Consider the following 18,857-nt stretch of genomic DNA (forward strand, 5'->3'; position numbering starts at 1 on the left):
TCCTGAAGTTGAAAAAATAGTTCTGTAGGGGATGCAGCATGTCTTAGTAATTGTACATGACTCAAAATGAATAAGCCCTTAATGACTTCTGAACATACTATGGCTGATTTTTTCCAAGAAAAAGTACGCATTTCAGAGATAAACGTGTATATGGCCTTAGCAAATCACAGCTCTCCTATAATCAAATTATATATTCAGGATAAGGAAGCCCACTGATGGCCTTCAAAATTAACTTCTAAATTCCCATGTAGAAGTCCAAGTATCCTGTATATTTAACATCACCATACACCTTGAAATTTAAATAATCTATGGATTGTGTTCCATAGAAAAAGGATCCCATATTCCGGAAGCAACTCCGAAATACTCAGAAACAGATGCAATTATTGGTAAGTAAAAATGACTCTAATTTCTATCCATATTTTTATGCCCAAACCAGCCAGTACCTAACGAGGTTACAAAGTAACCAAAATTTGAGTTTTAAAAATTTGTCATCCCTATTTGATCATTGTGTGTTTGAATGACATGAGATTTGTATCATTTTTCTTCTAAATATATACACACACGCACACATACACAGACAACACATAAATACATACATACATATATATACATATAAATGTATAGAAGTAATAAATTCTTTATACTTGTTTGATATAAATGCTACCTCACTTAGACAACATTCAACTCTTTACCAAAAGCAGAACAAACCACATCCTCCCTCCTTACATCCCTCCTCGGAGTACAGATAATTTCCTTTTCCAGTGGGAAACTAGATGTTTTTATTGATATGTTGTTTTAGCCAGAATAGCCAAATTTGGGTGTTTCAAAAGACTCAGGGACTACTTTTAGTGTATCTCCACAGTATGAGAGAAAGAAAGTTCCGATTTAAGGCGGTAGCTGTGAGAATAGAACTTTTCAACGATTTTTTTCTTGGTACATAAACAGTTAAAAAAAATCAGCACTAGAAGGTACATTAATTCTTCTATACAGTTACGAATATTCTACTCTAAATATCTTCTAGGTGAAGCTTCAACTTGGGGCAAAGGAGCGTATAAGGCTTTCAATGGCCGGATCTTTTCCTTTGAGTCTTCCTGCACGTACGCTTTCTGCCGTCACTGCGTTGACTCTGGAGGAGATTTCAATGTTGAGATCAAACGAAATGATGATAATGAGATTGAAAGAATAACAGTTGTAATCGACAGTAATGACGTCTCTATTTTGGGTGACGGCATTTTAGTTAATGGAGAGAGGTAAATGTCATAGTATTTTGGATAAACTCTATAGAATTACTTGAAGTTACCTGAACACAAAGAAAAAAATGTTTAATATGGGAGAGATAGTACTCTTTCTATTTTGGTGCTCATATTGATATTTATAATAAATTCTTAGATAAGAGTTTGAAAAATGTATAACACTTTGCTATATGTGGGATTGTACGATATTATATTTATTCCTATAATAGCGCGGGGAAAAAAGAGTAGTTCTGTTGTTTGTCTATTTTGAGTATCTAGATTTTTGGGCTATATGCATATTCAACCAAATTGTTAATAGAATATTTCAGTTTTCATTTCGATGTTTAACACTAAATATAAATCTGAGATTTTACAATACAAATAAATAATACAATAAATTAAATAAATAAATAATACAAATAAAAATAAAAATTTTACAATTTTTAGAAGTAGCAATTCATATTTGTAAGGGATGGCATGTTTGAATACTTTCCAGGATAAGAAAATGAGGCATAATATTCTACTTCTGAAATTTTCAAATTATTTGATCATTTTTTTCTTACACTGAACCAGTTTCTTCTTGTTCACTTCTCCAAAGCCCCAAAGATTTACTCATTGTTCCTTAAAAATTCTCCCCAAATTGGAAAAAAGCCATTGTATCTCTTCTGAAATGATAAGAAAAAGAAAACTTTAATGTTTACTAGCCAGTATTATATTTATGATACTAAACATAGAAACATGAATTATCAGAAAATCATGTTATAAAAATACTATTCTTACCTTTTAAATGTACTTGTATTTTCTACTCTTCAGTGTACAGATACCATATAACAATAAGTTGATTCACATTAAAAAATATGGAGAACATAATGTCTTGAATAGCCGTAGAGGAATCCTGACTTTAATGTGGGACAAAAATAACAAACTCTCAGTAAGTCCATCTAAGATTTTCTTAAAATCCTGTGCTTTTCGTTCTTTACTTTCAGTTAGAAAAACAATACATTATAAGGAAAATAAGAGCTAAGGCTTGTTGAGAAATCTTTGTACACTAGTTACTGTACTAAAGATCTTATTTAATATTTAAAATATCTTGAAGTGCCTACTATTATTAATTTTATTTTACAGATGATGGAACTAAGGAAATGCAGGCTAATAAAAGTTAAATAATCTGCCCAAAGACACATAAGTAGAGGTGGAGTAAGAGGTGGGGTCAGGACCTTTTCAAATTCTAGATCCAGGTCCTTTAAAGGAGGCCCTGCAGTACATTCTGAGTATGTAACCAGCTTGGGTAGACTTGAACACAAGGAGTCCCTGCCCCTCTGTTTGGGTAAATTTTGTCTCAAGATAGTTTCAATATTTTATAAACATATACATGTGATTTTTTTTAAAAGCTCACTCTTCACAAGCAATATTCAACTTGTGGTCTTTGTGGTAACTTCAACAGCACTCCAGGTGAGATTTCAATGCATTATGTCTAAGAAAATTGTTCCCCAAAAGAAAATTATAAAGCAATTGCTCATATTTGGATAAATCTAGCACAATTTGCGTTTGTCTAAAGAATTAGAAATTGTTAAAATAGAAAAATATATTTATGTTGCCAAGCCCACAGTTAGCTTGAAAGTGACATACATATATAATGAACATTTTGAATTAAACATTACTTTCTTTTTAAGGAGACAATATCAACGAACACATTGCCAATAGTAAAATTCCGGGGGATTGTCCCAATGCTGTTAGTAAAAGCTACGAAGTTTGTGAAGATGGAGTACAGGTAAGAATTCATATTTCATCTCGGAGAAAATTTCAGTATTATTCCTTTGGTTTCAGTGTAGATAGCCAACATCCTCTTCCCAGCACTCATACCTTATTCTTAGAATTGTGCAACTGCTTCCGCTCCAATGTCCCTGTAGTTTGTTTCTCAGCTTTAGTCTAGCTGTACATGCTAAAATAAGGGTTTTTCCTAAAATGACATGATACTTACTATATATTGGTGTAACAATTCTAATTTCCTTTACACGATGTTTTAGTTTGTCTGTAAACTGACATGCTTTGCTTCTCCGTTATTATCTCTTGATGGGTACTGACTTGATCCTCAGTTAGAAATCCTTGTACTGTGTCCCTAAGAACTACTTTCTACTCTCACTCCCCTCGTTTGCCCCAATAACCAGTCTGAATTGTCATCCTCCATATCCTTTACCTACTTTTTGAAAAAGTTACAGATAGCCTTTTAGACTACACACTTGAAAAAATAGTCATCATTTACTCTGAATTTTCCACCATTGTGTAATTCTATGTTGAATTTGATAGATTTGTTTGATGACAGAATGAATGTTTACACATTCCTATTCAATCTAGAACAAAATTCTCAAGATCCAGATATATGTGGATAGTATGGGTAGAAGAGACTTTTGTTTTATTGATGATGGGTATTGCATTTGTCTTGTCATCTTCTAGCAAAGCAAGTTAAGCCATGACACTGTATGAGTTCATCTGCTATCTTCCGTGTGAAACTCCCCCCCGCCCCCCCACTGGTGTTTGCAGTTAGAATTCCTTTTCTTTTCCTATGTCACTCTATACCACTCATTGGTACTTATGATAAGATACCGTCTATAAAAATTTCCCGTATTTTCCTCATATGTTCCCTGTAAGATTATGAGTTCTATAATGATGTTTTATCTGTGTGGTAGTTGCATAGTGTGTAAGAACTTACTTCCAGTTGCTCAAAAATTTGGTTGAATGAATATATAAATTTATGTTAAAGCCAATGTATATTTAATAAGGACCTACTATATTGTATTAACGATACAATGTTATATTTCTTACCCTAAAGGAACTATAATCTAGTGAGAAAGATACACAAAGGATAATAGATGAGAAAAAATTGTAAAAAATTTTATTTCGTTTAATTTTATACCTCACCTGGAGAATGTTATCAGTTGCCCTAGGGCTTAATTAGTGTAAATTGTGCATTTGTTTTACAGTAGCATTTATGTTTCTCTGAGAACAAACGTGGTTAAAATAGAAGACAGCTATGTGGTAGTTAAAATGTGTTGAAATTTGAACTTCTTGGGGGGTTCAATAATATATGTCTTTAGTTCCTTAAGCAACATGAAAACAAATATGTTGTTTCCAGGGCAAACTTACATGGTTCCTACCAAGAAAGCAGAGTCACTGTTTGCTCATCAAATATAAGCAGATTAACAGTTAATGGGCGAGTATCACTTCTGTCCATTGTGGTATCAGTCACTTACCATCAGTCTCTGGCATTGCCCAATCTCTCCTTTTCTTACCCTTTCCATTTTCTTGAGTTCTAAACTTCTTGTCACTTCTAGAGAAATTTTGGGTAAGTTTAGGTACAACCATTTTTGAAGTCCTTATATGGCAATCCAAATGCCAGAGGTGGAGTTCTTTGAGGAGTCACTGTACCAACTGTAATACTTCAAAACTCTCCATTTCAACCAGCATTCAACAACTCTCCGTGTCAAAGCTATGGGATATTATGCAAAAAACACTTTTCAATTTATCTTCTCATAAATATTCATTGATTGCCAATTTTTCTTATGTTTTAATAAAACTTCTTGCTTTATTTTGTAGCACTGTAACAAAACTATTGAAACCTACTTTGAGAAATGTGGAAAGGTTACTGCTTTATCCAGTGACTACAAAATGATTTGTGTTGATGAGTACTGCCAAAATGGAGGCAAAGAATCTACATGTGACACTTATTCAGAGTTGTCCCGCCTCTGTGCCTCAGATGGTCCTGGCACCTATGAATACTGGCGAGATGATTCTGATGTAGTTTGTGGTAAGTTTTAAATTTTATTATAAATTCCAAATTGGGAACTTTATATAGCACTTTAAAGTTGAGCTGTGTTTCAGGTAATCCTCTCAAATGGCTGTAAGCGCTGGAAAGGTCCTTAGCGATGATAGAGCCTTGTCTCTCACACTTGCTTATGGGGAAACTGAGGACTATTATGGTGAGGTGACTTGCCCCGAGTCACAGTACTTTGTATTGAGTTCTTAATTGGGAACTTTATGGTCTTTACAATCAATAAAAGTCACTGGGGAAAATGAGTAATTCTGTAAAAACTTTAAAAAGAATAACTGGGAAAGTTATCAAAAGTATATTAATTAGTGCCATGATTTTCTTTCAAAAAGATTAATAAAACATACATATGAGTTTCATGCAAATATAAATATACTTTCCGCTAACGTTTACCTCAATCCTTGTAAGTTAAAATACAAGTAGAACATCAATTTCAAAGTAATAAAGAAATGATATTATATATAATATGCATTTCCTCCAAGTTAAATATTGAATCATAAAATAATGCATGGGAAATTGGCATAATTTTGTTGTACTGAGTATCTTTAAAGACTGACTTGTATCTTGAAAATTAGTCTCAAAGAATCCTATTTGAAAAGCTCTCCATTAGAATGTTTTGTATTTATCACATTCATTTCCCTCTAATTTCCATGTATATGTATGTTTCTATTTCTCCAGAAAAACCTATATGCCCAGAAAAGCATATCTACAAAGAATGTGGACCCTCAAATCCTGCAACTTGTTCTAATGTGGCTCCTTTTCAAGACAGTGAATGTGTGAGTGGTTGCACCTGTCTGGAAGGTAATATACCCTGTGAGAATATTTACACTAAAACTACTGAAAGTCACGTGACTCAGGTATAGTGGGGTCTCCTCTGTAACAAGGTATTCAATGAATTCACCTATTCGTAATCTATCCTTTTAGCAAACTGTGGAAAGGGTGGAGAGACTTTTAAAGTTAAGATGTATTTTTGTTTCTACAGTACCTGAGAGCCGTGGTACGCCTCAGATCATTCTCTAGTCCTATATTGAGCTCAGTAGGACTGCTCTGTGCCTCAGAAAATTATCTACACTCTTGCAGTTTTTACACTTGAAAGAACTAGCTCAAGTGATTTCATAATATACTGCTTGAGAATTTACTGATGTTATATAGTTTTGAGATTAATCTTATACAATGTATTCTAGGTTATCTACTGGATGATATTGGAGAGAAAGGGAGATGTGTATTAAAGACTGAGTGTCCTTGTGAATCCAATGGAAAGGTGTATCAGTCAGGAGAAGTCCGAGAGGGTCCTTGTGGTTCTCAGTGGTAAGTGTGCTTTCTGTCCATATTTTATTGATAGTGAAATAATACTAATATTTTTACCTAATTTGAAAAAATTCCTAATTCCTCCCTTAAAAATCAACTTTTCAGAAATAAAAAGCAGCTCCATTGCATTTTCTGCATTGATATTTTGTCTTTTATTTTTCGAGGAAAGTTTAGTGTGTTTTTTATATAAAATATGTGAACTTTCTGTGTATTTTTAAAAGATAATGTTGATTCACCAACTGAAATAGTGTTTTGAATAGTAAACCAATTGGTGGTTGCAAATAGAGAGCCAAAAATAATGCAAGGGTATAGTTGCAATAATGAAACAATGATTATGCCAATTGCCAAGAGTATTTGATAAAATGTACAATCAGAAACAACCCAACACTTTTCAAATAATTTTTATATGAGGCTACACTGAGGAAGATATATTTAATCCAGAGTGGATTTTAATGTGCCAAAAATTAGTATAGATTATTTCTCTTTTAATTGAATAGCTTGATTCTTCTTTTGAGTTCAGCAACAATATGCTGATCAGAGAGATTTCCCCATTCCTCATTATGACTTTTCTCTGAAGCTCAAAATTTCTGTGGGACTCCAAAGGACTTTTCTAGGAATGTACTATGTTCTTGTGGAGAAATAATCAGCTTCAATGAAAACTAATCTATTATTTATATTGTAATATTCTCTCTATAAATAGGAAATGTACTGTTAGTGTGGTAATACTATATTAATAATAATTATGAATGACAAAAGCTATGATTTATTGAATGTCTATAACAGTCCTTTCTAAGAGAAATATAATGTGAGCCACAAATATGACCTACTAATATAATTTAACTTTTTTTAGCTTTTAATTTTAAAAAAGCAAAGAGAAACAAACAGATGGAATTAATTTTAATCATGTAATTTATATATCCAAAATATTGTCATGTCAGCATGAAATTAGTAGAAAAAGTTAGATTTTACAATCTTTTTTCATATTAAGTCTTCGAAGTGTGTGTGTATTTTACGTATACAGTAGGTCTCAGTCTGCACTAGCCTCATTTCAAATAATCAATAGCTACGTGTCTTTGTACTGTGTTGGACAGTGGAGGTCTACAATGTGGTGTGTAGCAGGTGTTTTAATACTAGAAATGAAATGTGTTCCACTTAAATAAACCCCTGAAATCCAGTTTACGAGTTTTTCTATGTTTAATGTGGGCAGAAATTATTATTTTAGTCAATGGAATGCAAGTCTTTTAAAATCCCAGGATACCACCATCAATGAGACTTTTATCAGAGCTGAGATGTTGAGTAGCAAATGAAGATGCTCTAATAAGGCTTAACTTAATGTCCTCATTTATGTTGTGATTTTTTAAGGTTGTGATATTTATTTATATCATAGAAAAAACCCTGTTGATGACCTTTAACATAACCATTGCATTTTAACAGCACATGCCAAGAAGCAAAGTGGTCTTGCACCGAAGCGTTATGTCCTGGCAGATGTAAGGTGGAAGGAAGTTCAATTACCACCTTTGATGGTGTTAAATACAACCATCCTGGAAACTGTCACTTCTTGGCCATCCATGTATGTAATAGCCTGGAACACTTGAGAAAACTGATATAGACACCAAATTATTTTTCAACCAATTTAAAATACAATCTTCACTTTAAATTATTATTTAAAAAAATAAATAACAAGCAGCCCTTCAATTATTGGTTGTATATTTCAGTATCTGTTTTCAATCACATATTGACATTGACAATCAGTATTACCTGCGATCCTTAGAAATTCCCTGCTAAACAAAAAGCAAACAAAATCATCTTTATCACTAATAATTTTCTAAATTCACTGGAAAACTATTTCCTTCTTTTACTTTTCTTTACATTTGTTCACTAGTGCCCCAAATAAAACTATCTTTTACATTCCATAAAGCATCTTCCTTTTTCAGCATTATTCCTTTACATTTATTTTTAGTTTTTATTTTTTTTTTTTGAGGAAGATTAGCCCTGAGCTAACATCTGCTGCCAATCCTCCTCTTTTTGCTGAGGAAGACTGGCCCTGAGCTAACATCCATGCCCATCTTCCTCTGCTTTATACATGGGACGCCCGCTACAGCATGGCTTGCCAAGCAGTGCCATGTCCGCACCTGGAATCTGAACCAGTGAACCCCGGGCTGCCGAAGCAGAACGTGCGAACTTAACTACTGTGCCACCAGCCAGGCCCCTATTTTTAGTTTTTATAATACAGCATCACCAGTATGATAGAGGCTATCCTGACATTTAGATTCTTTTCAGTACTAAAATTTTAAGTGATTTGAATTTCGATAAAAGGGAGATTTGGTTTTGTAGCCTGTGCTGTTAGCTAGCATGAGAATAAGCAATTTTATTTAATCTTCCTGGTAAGAAACAAAGATGAACAGAATTTGTGACGCCTGAAGTGAGAGATGTGGGTCAACATCCAGTGATCTGAAAAATGTAGGTGCTGCTACTAAAAGTCAATTCTCCAAATCTTCTTGCCTTGTTTTATGCTCCTCACATAATCCATGAGGATAGGGGATGGGCAGAGTGAGAGGGAAATATGCCAAAATATATGGAATATTTGCTCCATATAGATTAGAGATTTCTAGATCTTGAAATGAGAGCTGGAAGTCAATGTTTGACATGACTTATATTATGATTTTGCAAATTAAATACCTCTTGCATTGGATTTAAATAGACATTGTGGACTATCCAGAGAGTAAGCAAGCTATGTTACCTCTAATTCCTATTAGTCTCTACAGTGCAGCACAATTCTCTTGAAGGAGAAGACAAAAAGTAATGATAAAAGAAAAAAAATGATGACTATGAAAATCCACCGATCACAGACTACATTAATACAGCTTACGCACGATCCTCAGACCCTCTGTAAAGCTCTTGGCCAGTGCTCGACTGTGCCATGGACTGAACTAGGTTTCTATTTTCAGAGCAGGCTGATTGTATGTAGTAATTGTGCATATTTGAAAAGCAAATGTATATTGTGAATGAATTACATAATAATATATAATCAGTGACATTTTAGTAAACATTACAATGAAATGCATCTTTTAACAGGATGAAGATTGGTCTGTCAGTGTTGAGCTTCGTCCATGTCCAAGTGGTCAGTCAGGAACGTGCTTAAATAGTGTGACTCTTCTTTTGAATTCGGTAAGTAATCGGCTTCCTAAAGTTTATTCAGAGCAAAATCAAAACAACTACTTCAGAAATTCAGAAGTTTTGAGTTGAAGATGAAAGGCTTCACTGTATAAATTAAAAGCATACATAAGATTGTGCAGAAAATTGGTAAAGTCTCTGGAAGAGCTGGGTAGTTCCAAGGATTCTTAAGTCTGTCAAAATTACCATAGATACACAACTAAGGTGCTAATTACAGATTGCCCTTATGTGCTTATTAAATTATTAAACTCTGTGGATCATTTAAGAAGGCAATTCTATTTGTTTAGAATTTCATGTATTTGGAACTGACAATGTAAGTAGAAATAGACCAAAATGGGCAGGGAGGACACCTAGCTTGGCCTTTGACACCTACAAGCTATTCGACCTTACCTTCTTGGGTCTCAGTTTCCTCATCTACAAACTGAGGATGAAGAGTCCTTTACAATCCTCCTCAAAGAATTTCTAAGAGAAACAACAAAGCAAAGTATGAGGAATGCTTTTAAAATGTTCTATATTTTCGATATTTATAAATCAATCCAAAAAATTCAACGTTTTTATGGCACAAAATTTCAGGTTCAGATATTGCATTAAAATGAATTAATATTGTAAATTGATATGAACTAACAATGTGTTTTAAATATCAGTCTGTTTCAGTTGACAAATATGTATTCAATAGAGATGGAACAGTCACAAATGACAAGATTAGAAATGAAAGTTATTACTATTCAGGTAAGTTTAATAATGCTGTTTTAAAATAAATGTAAGATGCACTCATTTATTCAATTTTTAAGGGTATTAAATGTTTCTGTTTTTAATAGATATTAAGGTATAAAAACGTTTTAAGAAATTAAAAACTATTTAATATGTTAATTATTGCTATTAATGTTAATAATTATTTTAATAGACAAAATACAGATCTTCAAAGCATCTTCCTCATACCTTCAAGTAGAAACTTACTTTCATGTAAAAATGCAAATACAGATTGTTCCTGTGATGCAATTGTATGTTTCCATGCCACCCAATCAATTCACAGACACTGTAGGTAAGTCCTCTGAGTATGTTTGATTTCCAAGGCTCTAATGTGACTATCATTTATCGTAATTTTCAATCATCTCTCAGTTAACGACATTAGACCATAAAGCATTTTTACTTAATTTTCCCTTCCGTATTGCAGTAACATAATTCCAACTTATAGTAAAGACAGCTTTATTTATCACAAAATCTATTCCCAAATGATTTTCAACAATTTAAACATTTTAAGGTTTTTAAATTAAGGCTTTTATTAAGTGAGATTTGATGATATATGTTATATATCACTTTGCCAATATACATTACTAAAGTTTTGACCTCTAGAAGAATAAATGAAAATATTATAGATATAAATCTTTTGAAAATCAAGTTTCAAATACAAGGTATGTTATAACTTGTCCGTTGGTTGACAGGTCACATTGTCATATCTTTCACTGAGGTTTTTCTGTCATAGAAATCAGCTCTTATATATTGTCATGGATGTTGAACAAAACAAGCGAAACAATGGCAAATCCTACAGTTATTAATTTAAAATTGTCTGAACTTTTGTAATATACCTTTACTTGAGAAGGTGACTTATTTCTACACAGGAAAAAGATGTAACTCATGGGCCGGAAGGGTCCAGACAAGAAAGAAATACAGCCCTTAACATTATTCGGCTCTCTGCGTTGAAACTGTGAAAACGTGCAGTTGTAAACTTCCTACTTGTAAACATGCTTGCTACTACCTTGTCAAAGGAGGTTAAGTTACAGCAACAAACAGGAAAAACACAATATTCATGGAAAATGGCATTTTAGTGCTCCTGGAATTTGAATAAAAGGGGTTATTAATCTGAAGTGTTATGAAGTTTTGCTTACGTGTATAAAGACTAACAAAGACATACTCTCAAGTTACTTCTACATGTTTGGATTTGAGCAAAGAACTGAATACAAAGTGAGGAAATGAATCCAAAAAGTTGAGTTGGTGAGACAATGTTAATATTTGTTCTATGCTCTATACAGGACTCTGTGGTTCCTACAACAACAGAGCAGAGGATGATTTCATGTCAAGTCAGAATATATTGGAGAAGACGTCTCAGGCATTTGCTAATTCTTGGGAAATGATGTCTTGTCCTAAAGGAAACCCCGCTTCATGCATCAGTATAGAAACTGGTAATGTTTACTGACCATCACACTCCATAATTAAATATTTGGTGCTAGAAATTATGTACTTATTCTAGTAATAATATGAGACTATCAGATAATCTTTGTTTTAGCCAGTGTTTGTGTAACATCCCAGTTTCAGAGGGATCAGCATCGTTGTCTTTTTCTATACCCACTCTTCGCCTCCTTATACGGTTTTCTCCATACTTATAGAATAATAGGGTTTGAGGAGACTTTACGGATTGCTTAGTTTGTTTTTCTTCTCCTTCAGTTTATTCATGGAAGCGATCGTTGTTGCAATAGTGACACTCACCCAAACTGCTGAGCCACTAATGATAGAGCTGTCACTAGATACAGGTCTCCTAACCACTGCTGTCACGTATATTTATTTACCAAACCCCAAATATAGATCTTCTTAGGAAAACTGTACACTTGTGTGATCAGCTCGTGTTTTAGCTTACTAAAGACTTCCATAATTATTAGTTCAATTTATTCCCACAAAAACTCATGAAGGACTCGGATGAGGTCATTATCCCTATTAATGTAGATGTTGATAATGGAGTCCGGATATAAGTGTTCTTTATAAGGGTTAACGATGAAGCCGGAGTCCAAGTATTTTGACTCCAAGTCTTGCTCTGGTTGCTCCCTTAGTATTGTTGATTTTAATAGGCACTTTATTTTATGTTGCTTCTTTCATAAATAATGAAATTTAAATTAAAATATGTTATGTTGATGTTAATTAGTTTTTTAAAATTAATCTTCATATTTGAAAGAAATGTCTGATCAGCTTGCAAGAATATTTTAAAATTACTAAAGCAATTCCTTTTGAGAGTTTTATCTACTTGTTCTGATTTAAAAAACGAGTTGACAGAAGCATTAATATCAACATGGTAATACATAGTTCAGGGTTTTAATTTAACAATAAAATAAAACACTGAAAATTAAACTATACTTTAATAAGCTGCTAGTAATGTTTACAGAAAAAGTGGCAATACTTGGTTACCAGTTTGTCAAAATTGTAGAAATAATTGGCCTCAATGTCCTTTGAATAGGTTCAGTCATCTTCCTTTATTGCCTCCTGGTGACAGTAACTTTCAGAAGCCAATTAACAGATAGTTAAAGTTTTTAGCAATTTTTGTCCTAGTCACAATCATCATCTTTAAGCTTTTCCAGATCATTGAGCAAAGCATTTGCGACTCAGATGTTATTTTTGTGAATTTTCTTTTCTCTTGATTTAATATGAGGCCAGTTATTTATAAACCAACCAAATATCCAATTAAGCACTTAAAAAATAAAATTAGTGTGTTTGAGTTATTGATACTGTTTGTCCTAATGTATAACCTTCAAAAAAACTGATATGACCTTCTGGGGTGACGGGAGAGATGGTGGTTGTGTTGTGATGGTTTCATTTACCAACTTGTCATACTTGAGACATAAATATATATTTTAAATTAAAAAACCTCTGAATAAATACTCTGGCTTCTTTATTCCCATTTTTATATAGAAAGTGCATTTCAGAAAAAGGTTAACTGATTTAATACAAAAGTCCAGAACTAACAAAGATTTTGCCCCTCAGTTTAAGGTGTTTCTGATTATATCCTACTGTTTTTGTATATAGTGGATAACAGCTTAGATTTCTTATAGCAAAACAGTTTAAAACACAATTGTTTTAATAAAGCCAAAACTCTGTTAAAAATTTACACTTTTTATTTCAATTAAAAAATTATGACAATATTGATGCTAATTTTGGGTGCATTAATTTTCTTCCAGAAAAATTTGCTGACAGCTACTGTGGAATTCTTCTTGATTCAGGCGGGCCTTTTGCTTCCTGCCATGCAATTGTGAACCCTAAAACATATCATGAGGTATGTGAGGGTCTAACATTACAGCTTTTTTTGAGAAATATTTCATAATGTCAAAAGAAGCATGTAGATATTAAAAATTTTCAAATAACAGCCTTTGTCAGTAGATTAAGATGTATGTTTCAATTTAACATTGGATTCCACTAATTTATTCAGTTGTTAGATACACCAATTTAAAAAAAGTGCTACTGGAAGATAACACCAAGTGAGGAAAATCTTAAATATCTCTTTCTGTCTTTTATAAGTTCTTTGAAAACTCAGTCAATAATTGATTTGCTATTTTGCATATTTTTGAAAAGAAATATTTCCAAAAGTTTCAAAGACAAATGTGTTTTTTTTCTGGGAGGAGGAGTGGTTATGAACTGAATTATTATGCCCAGTTTACCTGTTATGAATATTTTCTTAGTGTAATGTAGATTTTTTTCTTATTTTAAAGGAATGCAAAAAATACACCTGTACTTGTGAAAACAGTCAAGATTGCCTGTGTACAGTGTTAGGCAACTATGTGAAAGCCTGTGCAGAGAAGGAAACATACATAGTGGGATGGAGAGCCGGCCGATGTGGTGAGTGGGAGAGGGGCTCTGAAGAACTCTTCCTTCTCAGTTTTACTATCGTTTTGTGTGTGTGGGCACATGCGCAGTTTAGGCACATATATTTACAAATTTGAACTTGGTTCTTTCAAAGATGACTATCTGTTTTCCTAAAAATATGTTTGAGCAATCTTTGTATTTTTACTTCCTGATTTATTTCTTTTATCTTGATTTAATATATTCATATTTAAACAACAGAATATATATATTTATATATAAATATGTTTCTGTTTATTATTATATGCTTAAATTTAAATAATGTTCTGCTTCCTACTGTACTTTTAAATGATAGTCAAATATTAATACCTTATTTTGAAAAAAATTAAGTTAGATGTTCTACTACTACATTTATAAAATCTTGCTTTGTTTTAAAATATTTATTGTGCAATTTGAATACGACTTCAGAAAAATTCTTGATTTGCTAAAAAAAATACTTCGTAGAAACACATCTCTTGTAGATCATACTTAATACTTCATAGCCCACATCTACTCAATCAATAGGTCTGTCACGTTCACCTCTAAAATTTCTCTCAAATCCAGTCACATCTCTCCATCTTTATTGCCACCAACCTAGTTCAAGAAACCAACATTTTTTCTCCTGGGTGATAGCAATAGCCTCTTTCAGTATCCACTCTTGGTTCCTTCTAATCCATTTTCTACGGAGATATCAGTGTAATCTTTAAAGTAAAACCACATAAAACCAATCTGATCATGTGGCTTTCCAGTCTAACACAAGTCAATGGCTTCTCATTGCTCTAAGGCTGAAGACAAAACTTCTTAAGAGGCTCTTGCAAGTTCCAACCTCTGTTCTGTCTCTGGGCTTATAGCTTCTATTCTTCTACTTGCTCTTTGAAAGAACTTCCTCCTCTTCTAATTTAGGCTGTTCCCCAGACATAGAGTTACCTTTCTCTTGGCTCCCTTCATGCTGTTCATCTACTCCTCCTCTTCCTGAAGAGCAGCTTCCCAGTTGTACACACTTAGAGCTTCCTGTCTTGCTTCTTTATAGCATGTACCACAATTGTCCTTCCCCTAGGAATGAATATAATCCACATGACAGCAATGTTTTATCTGTCTTATTTATGGGCTTCATCTCCAGCAGAACATGTAAAGATATAGTAGAGACTCAATATTAACTGGAAAAAAAAAAAGAATGAAAAAAACTAATGAACAGCAAGTGCCTTTTCTTGATTATTCTTAAGTTCAATTATGAATAATTCCCTATAATATCTATAAACATTAGCTTGAAGTAAAATTGCTCGTTTTCCTGGATGTATACATATTTACTACTTTTTTGTCCCTATTCCAACAGATCACTCTTGTCCAAGTGGCCTAGTTTTCAAGTACAATGTAAAAGCCTGCAATAGTTCTTGCCGATCATTGTCAGAGAGAGATAGGAGCTGTGATGTAGAAGATGTTCCAGTTGATGGATGCACTTGCCCTGATGGAATGTACCAGAATAATGAAGGAAATTGTGTTGCAAAATCTCAGTGTGACTGCTACATAAATGATGAGGTCATACAACCAGGAAAACTCATTCAAATTGATGACAATAATTGGTATGGAGATTACATATACACTTGTTATAACTTTGAAATCAAGGGACTGTCCTTTTCAGAGAAATAGTCTTTTGCTGGTATGAAGTCTGCTTTAGATCTGTCATCTTTTTACTTTTGTATTTCTTATTAAGGTTAATACTTCCCCCTTTGTTCTGGAGTGTTCACTGCATCATAATGGCTATAACTGATTTATCCTACTCATGTTTGGTTTTAAATACCAGTAGAAAAACATTCTAGCAGCTCCTAAATATAGACAATGCAAAACGATTTCATATTCAGGCAATGCTTTCTAGTTGTCTGTCAGCATTCATCATTCAACAAACACTTATTAAATAAATATCTACTATGTGGGAGGCCTTGTGTTGAGTGCTGGAGTTACAAAGATGAGTGAACATTGTCTTGGACTCACAGAGTAAGCAGGATACTGACTATTGTAAGGAGGTTTGTATACTATAATATGGTAGCAGAAAGGGCCGGTTGCTACCTGAGGAGATAAGGAACACATCTCAGAGGAGACCAGAATTTGAATTTTTCTGAGGGATGAATCCTTTTCAAGACAAAATTGAGATGTGAAGAGTGATTTCCAGTAGAGTAAACAGAATGCACTAATGTAGGAAATGCTTGAAAAAGTATTGCACGTGTAGGTTGTCGTTGCATAGGATTGGGCTAGAAATGTATACAGTGGCCAGGCCATACTCAAGAATTTGAACTTAGTTCCTGTGCAGTAGGAGAAGCTGAAGAATTGTGACTTTTTGTAAGGACTAAGGAGGTTGTGATTTCTGCAGTTTGGGACAAAGTAATTTATCCATAGTTCTAATTCCGTAGACAGACATAGCAATTCTCAACAGTGTGACTGCAAAAATGAAGTAGCCAATCCAAAAATGATGGATGTGCCTTCGCTCTTTTCTTTAGTTCCATGAAGTGATCAATTAGTAATGAATGGGTTTTTTTGGCCATTTAGAAGGAGAGTGTAGATAACAACCCCCTTCCGTCAAAGCACACAAAACATTTGGTTGGGATTTGATAATGATACCTTCTCGGTAGAAGTAGATTATCTTTTTAATGCAATTTAGGCTAGCACCTCTAAATTATGGTTTCCTTCATCATTACCCTATTTCAGACCCCCATGAGCCCTTACTGGCACTACTGTGATAGCTAACATGACAGTTCTTTGCCCTGTCTCTTTCTATCTCCTGTTTTCTGCTCTACCGCTAGAGTATCTAACCTAAAGCACTATTCTGATGGTGCCGCTCAGCTGCTCAGAAACTTTACTGGTGATAGATGCCTGAAAATTAGAAACAAACTTGCATGTCATTTAAGACCATTCAAAATCTGGCCCCAACTTACTTCTACAACTTCTGTTTATCATGCATCCCACCTTCTATCCAAACATGTCATTGGAGCATACCTTCTTCTTTCCTATGTAGCAGCTTTGTATCTTAGCAGCAGTATCTATTGAATCTTACTAATCCATCAAGATCCAGCCATCTTTTCCGTGAAGTTTTCTCTAATGTTCATAGAACCTTGTTTGTACATTCCTATAATACACAGAAGGCTGTATCTTATAATTTGTTACCTGTTATCTATCTTCTGGGTCTCATTCATCTAACTACTTGTGATAACACAGGTGGTTTAAGAATGAGCAGTTAGAGATGCTGTAACAGTGTATTAAGAAGTTGTCATTGAAATTTGATGTTTCAATGTACCGTTTTCTTTTATTTCTAGTGTCTGTCGGGATGGAATTCTTCTTTGCCAGATTCCCATTAATTTAACCCCGCGTAAGTGTTGAAATCATGATGCAAGTTTAAAATATCTACTTTGGTTAAAATAAGCACATCAGGAGGCCCTTGACTAACAACTTCCTTTATCTGGCAGAGAATTGTTCGGGAGGGGCTGAGTATGTTGACTGCAGTGATCCTAAGGCACAGAGAAGAGTTGACAGCACATGTAGCACTCGGAACATACCTAGTTTTGAAGTAAGTAACATGGCATTAGAGCTTGGCTTTTTAAAACTTTAATTGTTTCAGGGCAGAGGGAAACTAAAGCTTTAAGGAAAAATAATTAGAAGGTCATATTATTTATTTAATTTATTTTTTTAAGAGGATTTTTTTTCTCCCCAAGGCCCCAGAACATAGCTGTATTTCCTAGTTGTAAGTCCTTCTAGTTCCTCTATGTGGGTTGCCGCCATAGCATGGCTTGATGAGCAGTGTGTAAGTCCGTGCCCAGGATCTGAACCAGCAAACCCTGGGCCACTGAAGTGGAGCACGTGAACTTAACCACTATGCCACCAGGCCGGCCCCCATATTACTTATTGTGTGTTATTTTGACTTGTCAAATGCTGACTCTAAAAGTGTACCTGCTATTTTTATGTATTGTAAATTAATACTGGTAATGTTATGTGTTTAGAGCAGTGCCTCATGGTGTATATTTTATATTTATTCCTGTAGGAAAACTTGCCTTGTAAACGTGGGTGCTACTGTCCAGTAGGAATGGTTCGAAATTCTAAAGGGAACTGTGTCTTTCCCGATGACTGCCCATGCTCTTTTGGTGGACGAGAATATGACCAAGGAAGTGTCACCTCAGTTGGCTGCAACAAATGGTGCATTATAAAAGATTACTATTTTATTTGTTTGGGATATTAGAAAGTGTACGGTCTGCTCTTATTTTTATAGGAAAGAAGAAGTTATATTTTGGGATATTTGAAAAAATAATGGTCAAATGTAGTTAGAAAAAATGCTATTTTTAAAAATACAACCTGTATATAGCATTATATATGATGAATATCATATACTATAATGACAACTGCAAACTTTAAGTCACTATGAAACATCGTTTTGTGCTTCTTTATGAGTGTTTATGAGTAAAGTCTTTATGACTTTAAAAATGATATGAGTACACCATTCCTGGCATAATATAATCACCACACTCTGTCATTATTTTCTTTTAGTACTTGCGTAAAAGGATCCTGGAACTGTACACAAAATGAGTGTCAGACCACCTGCCACATCTATGGGGAAGGTCATGTTCAAACTTTTGATGGAAAAAGTTACAGCTTTGATGGTCTCTGCCAGTACACATTTCTTGAGGTAATTACAAGTGTGTTTTATCCCAATTTTTAATACTTCTTAATTATTATTT

At 33.8% G+C, this 18,857-nt stretch overlaps 1 protein-coding gene across 1 annotated transcript in view; it reads left to right on the forward strand.

Moving 5' to 3' along the window:
• Positions 1 to 18,857, forward strand: part of LOC139041534 (mucin-19) — a 74,707-nt gene that overhangs the window by 22,421 nt on the left and 33,429 nt on the right. The window contains exons 9-28 of the mRNA XM_070494183.1: positions 327 to 386; positions 1,022 to 1,250; positions 2,046 to 2,163; positions 2,624 to 2,684; positions 2,906 to 3,003; positions 4,827 to 5,037; positions 5,737 to 5,859; positions 6,243 to 6,366; positions 7,801 to 7,936; positions 9,442 to 9,534; positions 10,185 to 10,269; positions 10,445 to 10,582; positions 11,571 to 11,720; positions 13,482 to 13,576; positions 14,010 to 14,136; positions 15,473 to 15,719; positions 17,445 to 17,497; positions 17,595 to 17,695; positions 18,167 to 18,318; positions 18,667 to 18,805. Coding sequence (XP_070350284.1) covers positions 327 to 386; positions 1,022 to 1,250; positions 2,046 to 2,163; positions 2,624 to 2,684; positions 2,906 to 3,003; positions 4,827 to 5,037; positions 5,737 to 5,859; positions 6,243 to 6,366; positions 7,801 to 7,936; positions 9,442 to 9,534; positions 10,185 to 10,269; positions 10,445 to 10,582; positions 11,571 to 11,720; positions 13,482 to 13,576; positions 14,010 to 14,136; positions 15,473 to 15,719; positions 17,445 to 17,497; positions 17,595 to 17,695; positions 18,167 to 18,318; positions 18,667 to 18,805 — 2,540 coding nt within the window. The remainder of the gene's footprint in view (positions 1 to 326; positions 387 to 1,021; positions 1,251 to 2,045; positions 2,164 to 2,623; positions 2,685 to 2,905; positions 3,004 to 4,826; positions 5,038 to 5,736; positions 5,860 to 6,242; positions 6,367 to 7,800; positions 7,937 to 9,441; positions 9,535 to 10,184; positions 10,270 to 10,444; positions 10,583 to 11,570; positions 11,721 to 13,481; positions 13,577 to 14,009; positions 14,137 to 15,472; positions 15,720 to 17,444; positions 17,498 to 17,594; positions 17,696 to 18,166; positions 18,319 to 18,666; positions 18,806 to 18,857) is intronic.

Source organism: Equus asinus, chromosome 22 (genome assembly GCF_041296235.1).
Source record: "Equus asinus isolate D_3611 breed Donkey chromosome 22, EquAss-T2T_v2, whole genome shotgun sequence".
NCBI lineage: Eukaryota > Metazoa > Chordata > Mammalia > Perissodactyla > Equidae > Equus > Equus asinus.